This window comes from Cherax quadricarinatus, chromosome 34 (genome assembly GCF_038502225.1).
Source record: "Cherax quadricarinatus isolate ZL_2023a chromosome 34, ASM3850222v1, whole genome shotgun sequence".
Classification (NCBI taxonomy): Eukaryota; Metazoa; Arthropoda; class Malacostraca; order Decapoda; family Parastacidae; genus Cherax; species Cherax quadricarinatus.
The window spans coordinates 8,060,863-8,076,235 of record NC_091325.1 but is presented as its reverse complement, the minus strand read 5'-3'; the positions used below and the strand labels follow the sequence as shown (position 1 = coordinate 8,076,235).

The 15,373-nt window shown below is 43.7% G+C and overlaps 1 protein-coding gene across 5 annotated transcripts in view; it reads right to left on the bottom strand.

Annotated features, from left to right (window-relative positions):
- Positions 1–15,373, bottom strand: part of LOC128693682 (transforming protein p54/c-ets-1) — a 496,563-nt gene that overhangs the window by 385,745 nt on the left and 95,445 nt on the right. Inside the window, exon 2 of one of the 5 annotated variants that reach the window (XM_070091148.1) lies at positions 725–838. The exons of the other annotated variants lie outside the window; for them this stretch is intronic. Coding sequence (XP_069947249.1) covers positions 725–730 — 6 coding nt within the window. The 5' untranslated portion in view covers positions 731–838. The remainder of the gene's footprint in view (positions 1–724; positions 839–15,373) is intronic. 5 annotated transcript variants of the gene reach the window in all.

Genomic DNA, 15,373 nt, shown 5'->3' with positions numbered 1-15,373 from the left:
TTAACACTGTGTTAGTACCCTGACCTATAGGATAGTTACATAGTGGAACCAGTTAGCTATGTTTCCCTCTCATATTCCATCACACAGGATGTACTTCATAATATTAAAATGTGTCACCTTGAACTGCGAAACTTCAGTAGGACAATTAAGTTAAATTAAATTTTAGTTCTTTGCATAATATACAACGTGTGATTTACATCTTATAAAATACTATAAAGCACAAAGACAGCCACTAACATGCCTGAGGATTTAGGGTAACGAAAATATCACCATGCATTTCACTTAAGGGTTCAACTGAGCTCGAGTTACCATTACTTGGGAATAACAATCTCTCAGGGTATAGATCATCCTGAGACATAATCTATACATGGGAAAAGAAAAGACAAGGGAAGGGGAAGCGGACGGACTATGAACAACATATTTATAGAAGTAGTCCCCGCAAGGGGGACGCTGATGAGGGGCTCTTAATCTAGGGAATTGGATCAGTGTTCCAGTTCCTTGAATTGAACCTGAATACCTTTCTTCTCCCTCCCCCCATAGGCGATGTATAATCCTTACGGGTTTAGCGCTCCCCATTGATTATAATAATTAGACGCAGTGTAAATTCCTTGTTGCACTAGCCTGGCGACAGCCAGCATGAATATCACGAAACAAACACAAATACCACTTCTCTTGTCCTTTGTAACACTCACTAAATTTAGGTCAACACTAGATTAGAACTAACCTGCATTGCATTTATTTATCAGTGACAGACCAGGTGGCTGGGTTGGTAACTTTGTTACCTGTAGCCTGTACCTGGTGGTCACCGACCCCGCGGCCCGATCCCAGACCAGGTTTCCTAAAATAAAAATTCATACACTATTTTAATTCACGAAATTGAGTACAAAGACTAACAATCTGCTCGCACGCTCGCTCGCACGCACGCACGCACGCACGCACGCACACACACACACACACACACACACACACACACACACACACACACACACACACACCAGTGAAGAGGCAGGGCCAGGAGCTGAGTCTCGACCCCTACAACCACAAATAGGTGAGTACAAGGAAGGAAGGAAGGAAGGAGATGGAAGGTATCATCTCAAATGTAGCCTAACCCGAGGTGTTCTGTTCATTGGTGGAGGACGAGACCTAACAATCAAGCTGTTGACGACCACAACAACCAAACAGCAGTCGTACGTACATACACACCATACAGACGTACGTGTGAGTGTATATATACACACACTAGGAAGGTGGACTCTAGCTAGACTTTGCCAACACAGCCTCTGGAGGATGATCCTTCAAGGGGATGCCTTGATTACCACCCCTATTTTGAGTGGTGTATGATTCCTGGGACCCACAGCCAGGCCCAATACCAGGCCTCCTGGTTGCTGGTCTAGTTGATCAAGCTGTTATCTCAGTAGTAGTACCAGTTCCTAGAAACCAGTTACCAGTAACCAGTGTACCAGTAGATGACTCACTACCAACCGTCTGCGTGAATCACTGACTGTTGTTCACACTGCTGCTGACCATAGCATATTTTGAATGCCTTACCCGCTAGGCACTGGTGAGTCAGTCTAAGACAGGGAGTAGAGAGAGACAGGTCGGCTACCAGGGAGATCTCATCCACTTAACTGGATCAATCTGTTCCACCAGTTGAGGAGAAAGACTTAGCTTCCACTGACTTCCCAGACGAGGTCAAGCGTTTGTTGACTCTGTTGAACAAACGTCGTAAAGCCATTGCCTTACCAGGTGAGAAGATGGGTATAACAAACTTATTGTCCCATCGTATTCCACTTGAACCTGGTACTAGACCTATCTATATACCTGCGTACAGAATGCCTCATTCACAAGTTGCTGTCGCAGAAGAATTGATCAATCAAATGCTTGATGATGGAGTTATTGCACCTAGCAATTCACCTTGGAATGCGCCCTTGATCCTAGTACCTAAGAAGGATGGTACTTGGTGCCCAGTGATTGGCTTTAGGAAGTTAAATGTGAAAACTATTCCAGATCGCTTCCCACTTCCTGTACTGGGTGATCTTTTACGTAACATCGGAGATAACAAAGTCTTTTCAACCCTGGACTTGTTACAAGGGTTTTGGCAAGTCCCTCTTCATGAGGACAGCCAAGAGCTAACTGCATTCTCCACTCCTACAGGTCATTATCACTTCCTCCGTATGGCGTTTGGATTACAATCCTCCCCTATCACGTTCTCAAGGCTCATGACTAATATCTTTAGAGGTCTCATAGGTAATGCACTTATGGTGTACTTAGATGATGTAATCGTCATGTCTAAAGACGTGGATACACACTTGAAAAGACTTGATGTAGTACTTGGTAAGCTTGAAGAAGCCAATCTAAAGATCAAACTGTCTAAATGTCAATTTTTCAGATCAGAAATCAAGTTTCTTGGTCACGTAGTCACTCCTAGAGGGGTTACGACTGACCAAAGTAAAGTAACTGCAGTACTAAATTTTTCAACTCCCAAAACTGCTGATGCCGTAAGATCCTTTGTGGGCTTAGCAGGTTTTTATAGATCTTTCATTGCCAATTTTTCTTCTATAGCTGCTCCTCTAACTGAGTTGCTTAAGAAAGATGCTCCTTTTGTTTGGACCTTCTGTCAAGAAAGAGCATTCCAAACTCTAAAAGAAAAGCTAACATCTACTCCAATTTTGAAATTTCCAGATTTTTCTAAGCCCTTCTATCTGACAACTGATGATAGTTCTATTGGCATAGGTGCCGTACTAGCTTAGAAGACTGATGGCAAGTACAACGCAGTTGCATTTGCTACCCGAGTCCTTACGAAGGCTGAACACAATTATACAGTAACTGAGCAAGAAGCTTTAGCAATAATATGGTCTTTAAAGCACTTCCCAGACATTATTTATCAGTACTCTGTTCATGTCTTGACAGAACACGCTCCACTGATACCTTTATTCCAGAACAAACAACCTACTGGAAGGTTAGCCAGATGTACCTTGACTATCCAAGAGTTCAATCCCACCTTTGAACACTTACATGGCAAGTCAAATGTAGTCGCAGATGCCTTATCACAACATGTTAGTATAGTAACTGCAGACCCTCCATTTACTGCCGAAGATGTAAAGAATGCTCAACAAACAGATCCCATGTGGTCTGGTGTGATTCGATTCCTGCTCCAGGAAGATCTTATTCTGACTGTGAAGCCACCAGCACCCATCAGTGACTTTGTCATGAACCAAAAATTACTGTATCGAACAGCCGAGTTGGGTACTCCTAGCAGAAGAGTATACCAATTAATAATTCCACAGTCACTAGTGAATGAAGCCTTACAGCTAGTTCACGATGTACCAGGTGTTGCACACCCTGGTATGGATCGTTCAGTAAAGCAAGCCAGATTGAAATACTTTTGGCCTCGTATGGCAACTGATATTTCTGAGTATGTTAAGAAATGTAGTGTCTGCATGCAACATAAAGGTAATGCTAATGGTCCTAATCCAATCCAAGTGTATCCAACTACTAGCAAACCATGGGAAAGAGTTGTGCTAGATTTGTTAACTAATTTCCATGGTTCCCTCCAAGGCAACAAACATCTGTGTGTTATGGTATACCATTTCACCAGATATTGTGAGTTAGTCTCTATTGCAGATAAGACTGCAGAGACAGTAGCTAAAGTGTTTAAAAAATGCATTATCTGCAGGCATACCACCCCTAAGTTCCTAGTAACAGATAATGGTGGTGAATTCTGTAATGAAATTCTTGAAAATTTGTGTACCTTGTACAAGATCTCTAAATCCACCATTGTTCCTCATCATCCTGCCAGCAATGGGTTAGTGGAACGTACCAATAAGAAAGTACTTGATGTCTTGAGAGCCACTATCAATCCCAACAGTGAAACTTGGGATGAAGTTATACCTGATGTGCGTTGTGCTATAAATTCTGCTTACAATGTTTCCATAGGTGACACTCCACATAATGCATTGTACGGTGTAGATAAACGTTTGCCTTATGAGTTGCTATATTCTAATCCGAAACCAAATTACAACCCTGATGATTTCATAGCAATTCGTACCAGCTTAGCTCAAAGTGTCTTTAGAAGAATCCGTGAAACACTTCATAAATCAACAGCAGAATTTACAAGAGTCGCTAACACTCGAGCAAAGCCATCCAAAATCAAAGTAGGTTCGAGAGTTATGCTGACTGACTTTAACAAAACATCTGCAATGCCTAAGCTTGATCAAAAGTTTGTTGGTCCTTATCGAGTAGTTGAACATATCAATGACAATAAATATAAGGTTAGAGAAATTAGTACTGGTCAGTATAAAGAATTGCATTTAGATCATATGAAGTTAGTATGTGATGATAATGATGTTCTTACCCAGACTAATGTGACAGACTCTGACAATCCTCCTGATCCTGTACTCTCTACCTCTGATACTCAGTCAGACGATCAACCTGAATGTCGTTATTCCCTACGTACACGACAGGTATTGAGAAATCCTCAAGTATCATTTGTTACTTCCAATTCAGATTTGCCTCAAATACAGCATGAGTTAGCCAGTGCAACAGAGTTTGATCCTCCCAGAGATGACACCCATTCTGCATATGTCAATCTCACCCTAGCAGAGTTGGGGTTAAATGTAAATAACCTGTATAGATGAATAATCACAGTATCAACTTATCAGTATTCCAGAATTTTTTTTTTTTTTTGTGTGTGTTCACGTTCTCTCCGAATTCTGAGAGTTAACAGTCTAGATTTGAGTGCACCGAATCTGCCTTTCTGTTAAACACTTCTTTCTTTGTATATAATTTTTCCTCAGAATCCGTAGATCACATGAATACAGATCGATCGATCAAATTTTTTTTATCACTTCTATTGTGTAATCCCAATGTTGAGTTTCATTCGATGAGTTGTGCTATATCATACCTTGTAATGTGTTACAGTTTTATTACAGTTTCAATTACGTAAGCTTCCATTCCAATATTCTACTTATGTATGTTATAATGTTCAATTGTTATGTACTTTGACATTCTATAGAATCAGCTCAAGCCTTACACCTGCCGTCTCTAGTTTGTATTAGCTGTATGTCGGGACGACATATGTTAGCGTCGCCGAGCTCTCAGTAGTAGTACCAGTTCCTAGTAACCAGTTACCAGTAACCAGTGTACCAGTAGATGACTCACTACCAACCATCTGCATGAATCACTGACTGTTATTCACATTGCTGATGACCATAGCATATTTTGAATGCCTTACCCGCTAGGCACTGGTGAGTCAGTCTAAGACAGGGAGTAGAGAGAGACAGGTCGGCTGTTGGCGCTTCCCATACTTCCATTATGTATTATACGTACTACCAGCCTACGTGAGTATTCTTACCCCATCCATGTTATTGAAAACCCACATGACAGTTAGAGCCCGCCATCAGTAGTCCAGCTTATGCACCACAACCTGGTTGATGAGGAATGTTGTTTTGAGTAATCTATTGAGTTCTTTCTTGAAGACTGCTAAGAGTTTGTTGGTGATCCATCTTATACAAGAACAGAGGGTGTTGAAGAATCGTGGTCCCTTAACAAGTATTGAATTTTCTCTCAGTGTACTCATCGTTCCTCTGCTTTTCGTTGGAAGTATCCTGTACCGTCTGTCAAACCTCTAGTTTTCGTAAGGTCTTTCAGTGTGCAGGTTTGGAACCAATCTCTACATTATCTTTCAAGTGTAGATTATGATGTATCTGTCTCGCCTATGTTCTATAGAATACTGTTCCAGGAATTTCAAGCGCTCCCAGTAATTTACTTGACTGAGTTTATGCGAGTTATGAAGGCTCTCTGTACATTTTCCAGAACAGCAATTCAGCCTGTCTTGAAGGGGGTCGTTAGTACACAGATACAGTCCAGTTTAGAGAGAACGAGTAACCTGAAGAGTAACTTCACTGGCTTGGCATCACTTGCTCTGAAATTCGTAGTGATCCATCCTATCATTTTTCTTGCAGATATAACTTTGGGTTCCTTGATGGTGGTGATCATGGATAACTATAAGTGGGTGTAGGTGATATGAGCGTGGACAGTGGTGGGTGTGGATTGTGGTGGGTGTGGATTGTCGTGGGTGTGGATTGTGGTGGGTGTGGATAGTGGTGGGTGTGGATAGTGGTGGGTGTGGATAGTGGTGGGTGTGGATAGTAGTGAGTGTGGATAGTGGTGAGTGTGGATAGTGGTAGGTGTGGACAGCAGTGGATGTGGATAGTAGTGAGTGTGAGTAGTGGTGGGTGTGGATAGTGGTGGGTGTAGATAGTGGTGGGTGTGAAGAGTGGTGGACAATGATCGAGGGTGGGGTACATGCAAGGCTGTGGGCAGGGAGGAAGGGGGAATCGTTGGGGTGATCATGAACGTGAAGACTACTACCCCACCTACGCCCACACATACTGCCCGGCCAGCACCAGCCCACACCTCCGCCCACACATACTGCCCGGCCAGCACCAGCCCACACCCCCGCCCACACATATTGCCTGGCCAGCACCAGCCCACATCCCCGCCCACGCATATTGCCTGGCCAGCACCAGCTCACACCCCCGCCCACATATACTGCCTGGCCAGCACCAGCCCCAACCCCCGCCCACACCCGACACCACGCCTGCGTTGAGTCAGCCTCACACCTGTCCCGTCTAACCCACATTGCTGCTGAGAACCTCGATGAATTCTAAGAATGACACTCATAATTCACCATAAACCGTAGCAGGTGACGAAACATCACAAGTGGCTCTCATTCCATGGAGTGTTGACATCTAGTTGGGGTCCAGGTGGCCGTGTTGTTGCTTTCTGACCTTTCTTCTGTGGTGGTGACAAAATGCAAATCAAATGAGCTCTAATGATCGTGGTAAAGAGGGGTCAGCTGCTTTGTGTTATGATATACTATACCTGTGTTATATCTGTGACTGGTATCAAGATTTTTATTACTCTCGCAGCCCGGCTTAGAGCCAGCTTTTCTGCTTGTCTGGTCAGCCAAGCTGTTGCTGTTGGCGGCCCACTAACCTACATATTCGTCACAGCCTGGTTGATCTGGCACTCCGCGAAGTAGTAATTCAGTTCTCTCTTGAAAGTTTTTGCACTTGTTCTGGAAATATTTCTGGTTTTAGCTGGTATTAAGTTAAATAGCCGTGAACGGCTATTTAACTTGATAGTATTGAGATAATGATTTCTAGTCGTGTCCATGGTACCAAAAAAAGTACTGTAAGCGAGAGAGCACAAGTGATCGGAATAGTGTCACCAGTGACATAATTTCTCCCGTTATGGCAGTTTTCTTCGTCCAACTGTCATTTTTCCGGGTTTAACAACATTTCCATATTGTGTTCAATATACGATAGGTCAGATGACATTTTTTTTTTTTTAGTCAAGTCCCATACCTGCTCAGTTCGTTCCATAAGGTAGCAGTCGTCTGCTTTGTAAACAATGATCCACTGGAGTTGTTAATTCCATCCTTATCTGAACGATTCGGATTTGTCACCACTGAACATCCTTGTTATTTTCTGATTCTCATTGGAAGATATTGTTGAAATCCATTTGCAATTTTTCCATGTATTTACCGAAGTGACTGACATACTTTTTTTTATCTTGCACACAGGATAATACGACGCATTGTCTAGTGTTTTTATCTATGCTACGAGGAGGGAACAAGCCATACCAGATACCTGAAGCGCCAATATTGTGCCCAAAAGCTGAAAATCATCTCGACAGAGAAACTCTGGGAGCAGCCAGCTCCACCTGGTGAGTTCTGGGTATTTTCTCTGACTCAGAGTACATGATCAGTCATACAAAATAATTAAGAGCTGCTCGCAGTGTATATATTGTAAATTTCCGGACAGAATATACCTGCCCGGGATCAACTCTCAATCCCGTTTCACAGGCACTGCGTAACCCCTAAGGATTTAACACTCAACTACCTGGAGGACATTCCGGGGATCAACATCCCCGCGGCCCGGTCCATGACCAGGCCTCCTGGTGGATCAGGGCCGGATCAACCAAGTTGTTACTGCTGGCCGCACGTAGTCCAACGTACGAACCACAGCCCGGCTGAAGAAACATCTATGTGAGCACACATAAATAAAAGGAATCGGAGTCTTTGACTGCAGGACTAGTAACATGTGATATGTCTGTGAAAAAAAGGAAGAAGGATGGAGAAGGATAAAAGACTGAGTATGAATAACGAGGAAGAAGAAGGAAGGGATTAAAAGACGGCTAGGCTCTTTACAAGACTGTAAAATGAAAACTGGAGAAGATAAATTATACGCCAAATGAGTCTCTGTGACTTCATGAAACATTTATTGAAGTCACGGAGATTCATTCTTGAACATACGATCGGTAAAGAAGCAAAATGGACTAACCCATGACACAGTAGAATTGCATTATGTGCAGATGTTCATAAAGTGGATGTAACAGAGCTACTTCAGATGACAGAAAAGAGGCGGCACCAAGACCTAGAGTTTGTTTCCCGTAAAATCGCAGGTAATTACACAGCGCTTCAGTCCTTAAAAATACCCCAGGGAAGCATGATCACAAGATGACTTGAGAATATAAAAACGCTGGAGAGGGAGCACAGGTAAACATTCCCAGACACACAACTCATCCTTTCCTCTTTTGACACTCATAACCACAATCGTCCCCTCCCACTGCGCTCCTCATTTTGTCTCTTAAACTCCTCAGTTTTGTAATTAACAGTCACTGTACGCACAGAAGGCATTGAGGTGGGCGGCGGTACGTGCTGAGGAGAGTTGGGAAACGGAGAAGGTGAAGGTGAAGAGGGGAAAGGGTAAAGATAGAAGAGGGAAATAATAGAATCCAAGGAGTAATAGCTGGAGGGATGACAGTGGGTGGGGAGAGTAGAGGGTTACGGAAGAGGGAAGGATGGGAAGTTGGACGAACAGAACACGAAAGAATAATTTATTTTAATTATCACCTTTAGTGATAATTAAGATCAATTAAACACACCATTGTGTGAGTATATACTAAACCCGATACTTCAATCCTTTCAGCAGGTCTGGTGTTTACATCCTGGCATTTTTTTTCCCAGGATGACTTCCAGCAGATGAAGAATTAGACAAGTGGAGCACCTTATGATGTACCAGTGTCTAATTCCTCATCATGTTGGCAATGTATTCCATTACTGTAACGAGACTTCCAGCTGGTCTGGAGTTTCTAACACTGTTGCATAGCGACTCATAACCGTTAAGTAACACCCGCTACCTATATTTAATACTATTAGATGAGCAGAGACAGCAAGGTTGTACGGGATCTTGGCCATAAGTATCGCCGGGTCCTGTTAGCTGATTTTTTTCTAAGCAAAGTTAAGTATATTACATCATACGACAGTTATATAGCGAAAACTAAGGCCAGATTTATTTCTTTGTTATATTCAGCGCCACTTGAATGGGGTAATGAGGATATTGATCAGCTCCTGATCAGCCGGGCTGTGGTGCATACGTCGGACTGCGGACGGCGGATACCAACAGCCTGATCGACTAGACCAACGAAAGTGGTGACTTTCAGAAGCAACTGTAGGTGACTTACAGGTAAGTATTACACTATGGGTTCAGTAGCAACCGGAATTACCATGGGAAAGCGGAGATAGGGCAAAAAATGCAAAGTTTGAGTGTGACGATTAGGAATGGAGACGAGGTCGGGATGGATGCATGATATCAACTACTGCGATTACACACCAAACATGGAAGATTTCTCTAGTCTCAGCAACATCCAAACTACAAAGGAACTTAACCTCTAGCACACGACCAGCACATTCAAATAGCATCCCAACACCTCACCCACAGACACAAAAACACCAAGTGTACACGCACCTGCAAAAGACAAGAACAAAACTGGGCACAATGCTGCCCTAGAATAACAAATTAAGTTCATCCGTCAAGATTTGTTAAAACATAAAAGCAACCGTAGTACCAGCATGGCCATCTGCATATATTTTCCTTTTTGCCACAACGCAGATGGAAATGAGGTTTGTAAAGGAGTTGCTAGAGCTTGGTTGTACAGCTGGTAGAGCTTGGTTGTGAAGAAGCTTCTTGAGCTTGGTTGCAAAGAAGCTGTTAGAGCTTGTTTGTGAAGCTGCTACTAGAGCTTGGTTGTGAAGAAGCTGTTAGAGCTTGGTTGTGAAGCTGCTACTAGAGCTTGGTTGTGTAGAAGCTGTTAGAGCTTGGTTGTGAAGCTGCTACTAGAGCTTGGTTGTGTAGAAGCTGTTAGAGCTTGGTTGTGAAGCTGCTAAAGCTTGGTTGTGAAGCTGCTAGAGCATAGTTGTGAAGAAACTGCTAGACCTTGGCTGTGAAGACGCTGTTAGAGCTTGGTTGTGAAGGAGCTACCTGGTTACCTGGAGGTTATTCCGGGGATCAACGCCCCAGCGGCCCGGTCCATGACCAAGCCTCCCGATGGATCAGGGCCTGATCAACCAGGCTGTTACTGCTGGCCGCACGCAGTCCAACATACGAGCCACAGCCCGGCTGATCCGGCACTGACTTTAGGTATCTGTCCAGCTCTCTCTTGAAGGCAGCCAGGGGCTTATTGGCAATTCCCCTAATGCTTGATGGGAGGCTGTTGAACAGTTTTGGGCCCCGGACACTTATGGTGTTTTCTCTTAGTGTACCAATGGCGCCCCTACTTTTTATTGGGGGCATTTTGCATCGCCTGCCCAGTCTTTTACTTTCGTAGGGAGTGATTTCTGTGTGCAGATTTGGGACCATTCCTTCCAGGATTTTCCAAGTGTAGATTATGATATATCTCTCCCTCCTGCGTTCCAACGAGTACAAGTCAAGTGCTTCCAAACGTTCCCAGTAGTTAAGGTGCTTGACAGAACTTATACGTGCAGTAAAGGATCTCTGTACACTCTCTAGATCTGCGATTTCACCTGCTTTGAATGGAGATGTTAATGTACAGCAGTATTCCAGCCTAGAGAGAACAAGTGATTTGAAAAGGATCATCATGGGCTTGGCATCTCTCGTTTTGAACGTTCTCATTATCCATCCTATCATTTTCTTTACACGTGCGATCGTGGCACTGTTGTGATCCTTGAAAGTGAGATCCTCAGACATTACTACTCCCAGGTCCCTTACATTATTTTTCCGCTCTATTGTATGGCCCGAGTCTGTAGTATACTCTGTTCTAGTTATTATCTCCTCCAGTTTTCCATAACGGAGTAGTTGGAATTTGTCCTCATTGAACATCATATTGTTTACCGTTGCCCACTGGAAAACTGTCTATGTCTGATATGAGGATAAGGAATAAGATGGGGGCGAGTACTGTGCCTTGTGGAACAGAGCTCTTCACTATGGCAGCCTCCGATTTAACTCTGTTGACCACTACTCTTTGTGTTCGATTTGTTAGGAAGTTGAAGATCCATCTCCCCACTTTCCCAGTTATTCATTTAGCACGTATTTTATGGGCTATTACACCATGATCGCATTTGTCAAATGCTTTTGCAAAGTCTGTGTACCTGGAGGTTACCTGGAGGTTATTCCGGGGATCAACGCCCCCGCGGCCCGGTCCACGACCAGGCCTCCCGATGGATCAGGGCCTGATCAACTAGGCTGTTACTGCTGGCCGCACGCAGTCCGACGTACGAGCCACAGCCCGGCTACATCTGCATTCTGATTTTTTTCCAGTGCATCCAAGGCCATATAATAGTGATCCAGTAGTTGTGAGAGGCAGGAGCGACCTGCCCTGAACCCATGTTGCCCTGGATTGTGCAGATTTGGGGAATCCAGGTGATTTGCAATCCTGCTTCTTAGCACTCTTTCAAAGAATTTTATGATGTGGGACGTCAGAGCTATTGGTCTATAGTTCTTAGCTAATGCTTTGCTGCCACCTTTATGGAGTGGGGATATATCCGTTGTTTTAAGAGCTTGATTGTGCTAGAGCTTAGCTGTGGAGCGTTTAGAGCTTGGTTGTAATGGAGCCGTTAGAACTTGGTTGTGAAGGCACTGCTAAAACGGGTGGAATGGTCAGCAAGGAGGTAGTGGAAAGAGGGTTGAGCCAGGGTAGGGGGCCCTCATCCCTGGGCCAGACAGGGGTCCAGTTACAAGCGGGGGTCTGGGATTTGTCTCAGGTTGCGTGACAGAGTTACCGGAGTGGCGATATCGCTTTGCTTGTGGCTTCCCCTTGATCACTGCCCTCCCACCCACTCCCTAGAGGCCCACCAGAATGCTTCCCGACCCACCCACCCACCCTAGAGGTCGCAGAGTGCCCCCACCACCACCCGCCTAAAAACTCCCAATCCACCCGGACTGTGTTTAAATGATTGAAGTAAGAAGAGGCTGAGCGTGTTCAAAGAGCGAAGAAAAGGGTTGCGCTGAAAGGGGGAGAGAGAGATAGATTAATTAATGTAAAGCAGGTGTACGTAAGCAAAGCAACTGTATATCCTCAAACAATGCAATAAGACCACAGTAAGCAGGTGATATCACAATAAGCGAAACAACCACTCTGGGAAAAAATAGTGAAATTCCAAGCGCTTTCGTGATTTCTCACATTATCACAGGCCCTTGATAATGTGAGAAATCACGAAAGCGCTTGGAATTTCACTGGCTTTTCACAGTGGCTGTTTTGCATCCTCAAACAATAAACAATAGTCTACAATTTACGAATTCACTGGAAAGAGGACCAAACGCCAATTCTTACACAACCCTCTATAATATTATACTGGTGTCTTGAGCCGAGGTGGCAATTATAGGAAAACTCTCTGCTAAGTAGAGGCTGGGGAAGTTGCCATGATAGGAAAAACATGACCGATACAGGTTCTGCAAGTTATGGCAGGAGCAACGTCGTAACGGAAGTTAGGACCCTGTTAGCCCTAGGTGGATTGTTGCAAAAACAACATAAGAGAGGTGACTTTCTACGTTACTTTCAGTTGATTTTTACAGTATTATTATTACTTTATTCACTGGGAAGCGATAAGCCTGTAGGGGTTAAATGTCGGTACATTAAAGACACACTGAAAGTGTGCTTTAGGAACGGTTTTAGGATTGTTTTAGGAACGGCATGCAGGAGGCGGTAACATTTTGTTCTCACCTAAACACATGTGGGGATTCTTTAACTTTATTCACCGTAAAGGAGGTACTTAAGTGTAGGCATGACTAGGGAGTATTCCTGACGTGGAACTTAGTCATATGATGACTAGCAACTGGAGCTTTTGGCTGTCTGACCGAGGCCTTTTTTCCGCTGGCTTACCGGTCCATCCCTTTAAAAATTATGGTTATGATTATAACCATTAGATTTTGCGAGGGAGTGGTTCCAGTAGCCGGTGCAGGAAGGTTCTGATTGTGGGTGCCACCGAAGAGCATGGAACAAAGAGTCGTCAGAGGTCTGTAGCATTTTATTCTGGAGAGGTGGAGAAGCCCAAGAATTAACCTAGTAAATTCAAAGAAAAATCTTGTACCAGTGGCTACGAAGATCAGTACCATCACGTTATAGTATTGTGGGCAGTAGAAACATTTTGGTGACAAAGAAAAAGGACACCAGTGCTCGTTTCAGGACACTTATTAATGGAAACGTTTCCTTTAATAAATGTCCTGAATTGTCCTTTTCTGTATTTTGTCGGAATCACCATACCATACCATTCTGTGGACCAGTCACTGCGTCAGTTATGATACTAGTATGATTTTTTGCTGGAGTCAAATATCGTCTATTGGCCCCGTCCTTCATTTATTCAGATTTTACAGACTCCAGGGCAAAACGGGTTCAGAGCAGGCCGCTCCTGCCTCTCACAACTACTGGACCAATATGATATGGTCTTGGATGCACTGGAAAACAAACAAAATGCAGATGTAGATTACAAATTTGCAAAAGCCTTCGACAAGGGCGATCATGGTGTAATAGCACACAAAATGCGTGCTAAAGGAATAACTGGCAGAGTGGGCAGATGAATCTTCAACTTTCTAACCAATCGAACGCAAAGAGTAGTGGTAAACAGAATTAAATCGGAAGCTGCCAAAGTGAAGAGCTCTGTTCCTCCTCCTCATATCAAACATAGAGATGTAAATCATAGCACCGTATCATCCTTTGCAGACGATACTAGGATCTGCATGAGAGTGTCATCCACTGAGGACACTGCAAATCTCCAAGAAGATATACACCAAGTTTTCCAACGGGCAACAGAAAACAATATGATGTTCAATGAAAACAAATTCCAACTACTCCGTTATGGTAAACTGGAGGAAATAATAACTAGAACTGAGTATACTACAAACTCTAATCACACAGTAGAGCGGAAAAATAATGTGAAGGTCTTGGGAGTGGTAATGTCTGAGGATCTCACCTTGAGGGATCACAACAATGCCACTATCACATATATGAGGAAATTGATAGGATGGATAATGAGAACATTCAGTTGAAGACAAGAGATGCCAAGCCAATGATAATCCTTCTTAAATCACATGTTCTCTTTAGGCTAGAATACTGCTGTACATTAACATCTCCATTGAAGGCAGGTGAAATTGCAGATCTAGAGAGTGTACAGAGAACCTTTACTGCACATTTCAGTTCCATCAAACACCTTAACTACTGGGAACGCTTGGAAGCACTTGACTTGTACTCGCTGGGACGCAGGAGAGAGAGATACATCATAATCTACACCTGGAAGATCCTGTAAGGACTGGTTCTTAATCTGCACACATAAATCACTCCCTACGAAAGCCTAAGATTTGGCAGGTGATGCAACATACCCCAAATGAAAAGTAAGAGTACCATTAGTACAGTAAGTATCCGGTACACTAAGTACAGTAAGTATCCGGGGCCAAAGACTGTTCAACAGCCTCCCACCAGCCATAAGGGGAATTACCAATAGACTCCTGGTTGTTTTCAAGAGGGACCTGGACAGATACCTGAAATCAGTGCCGGATCAGCTGGGCTGTGGTTCGTATGTGGGACTACGTGCGACCAGCAATAACAGCCTAATTGGTCAGGCTCTGATCCACCGGGAGGCCTGGTTGTGGACCGGGCCGCGGGGGCGGTGATCCCCGGAATACCGTCCAGGTAGACTCCAGGTAGTGGTACAAGCAAGCCTCTGGTTCAGACTTTTCTCTCGACACTGATCTTTATCAATTGTTGAGATTTTTGGCTTTGAGAATAAAACTCTAAAAGACTTTCTATACATTACTTGCTATATACCCATTTGTTGGCAAGTTGTTTCAGTCACCATATACCTGAGTCATTAAGACAAAAATTCCCCTAGACACTAAAATCAAAAATACCTAAAGTAAATTCAATGCATATATACTGAGAAATCTACACCTCTCGGTGTATATACCCTGGTGCCTCTCAATTACTCGTGTCACATGTAATTAATTTATGGCCTCCGCTATCTCATCATCCAGGTCGTTCCACTTTCTAACCGCCTCTTAGAGTGAAAAGGTATTTC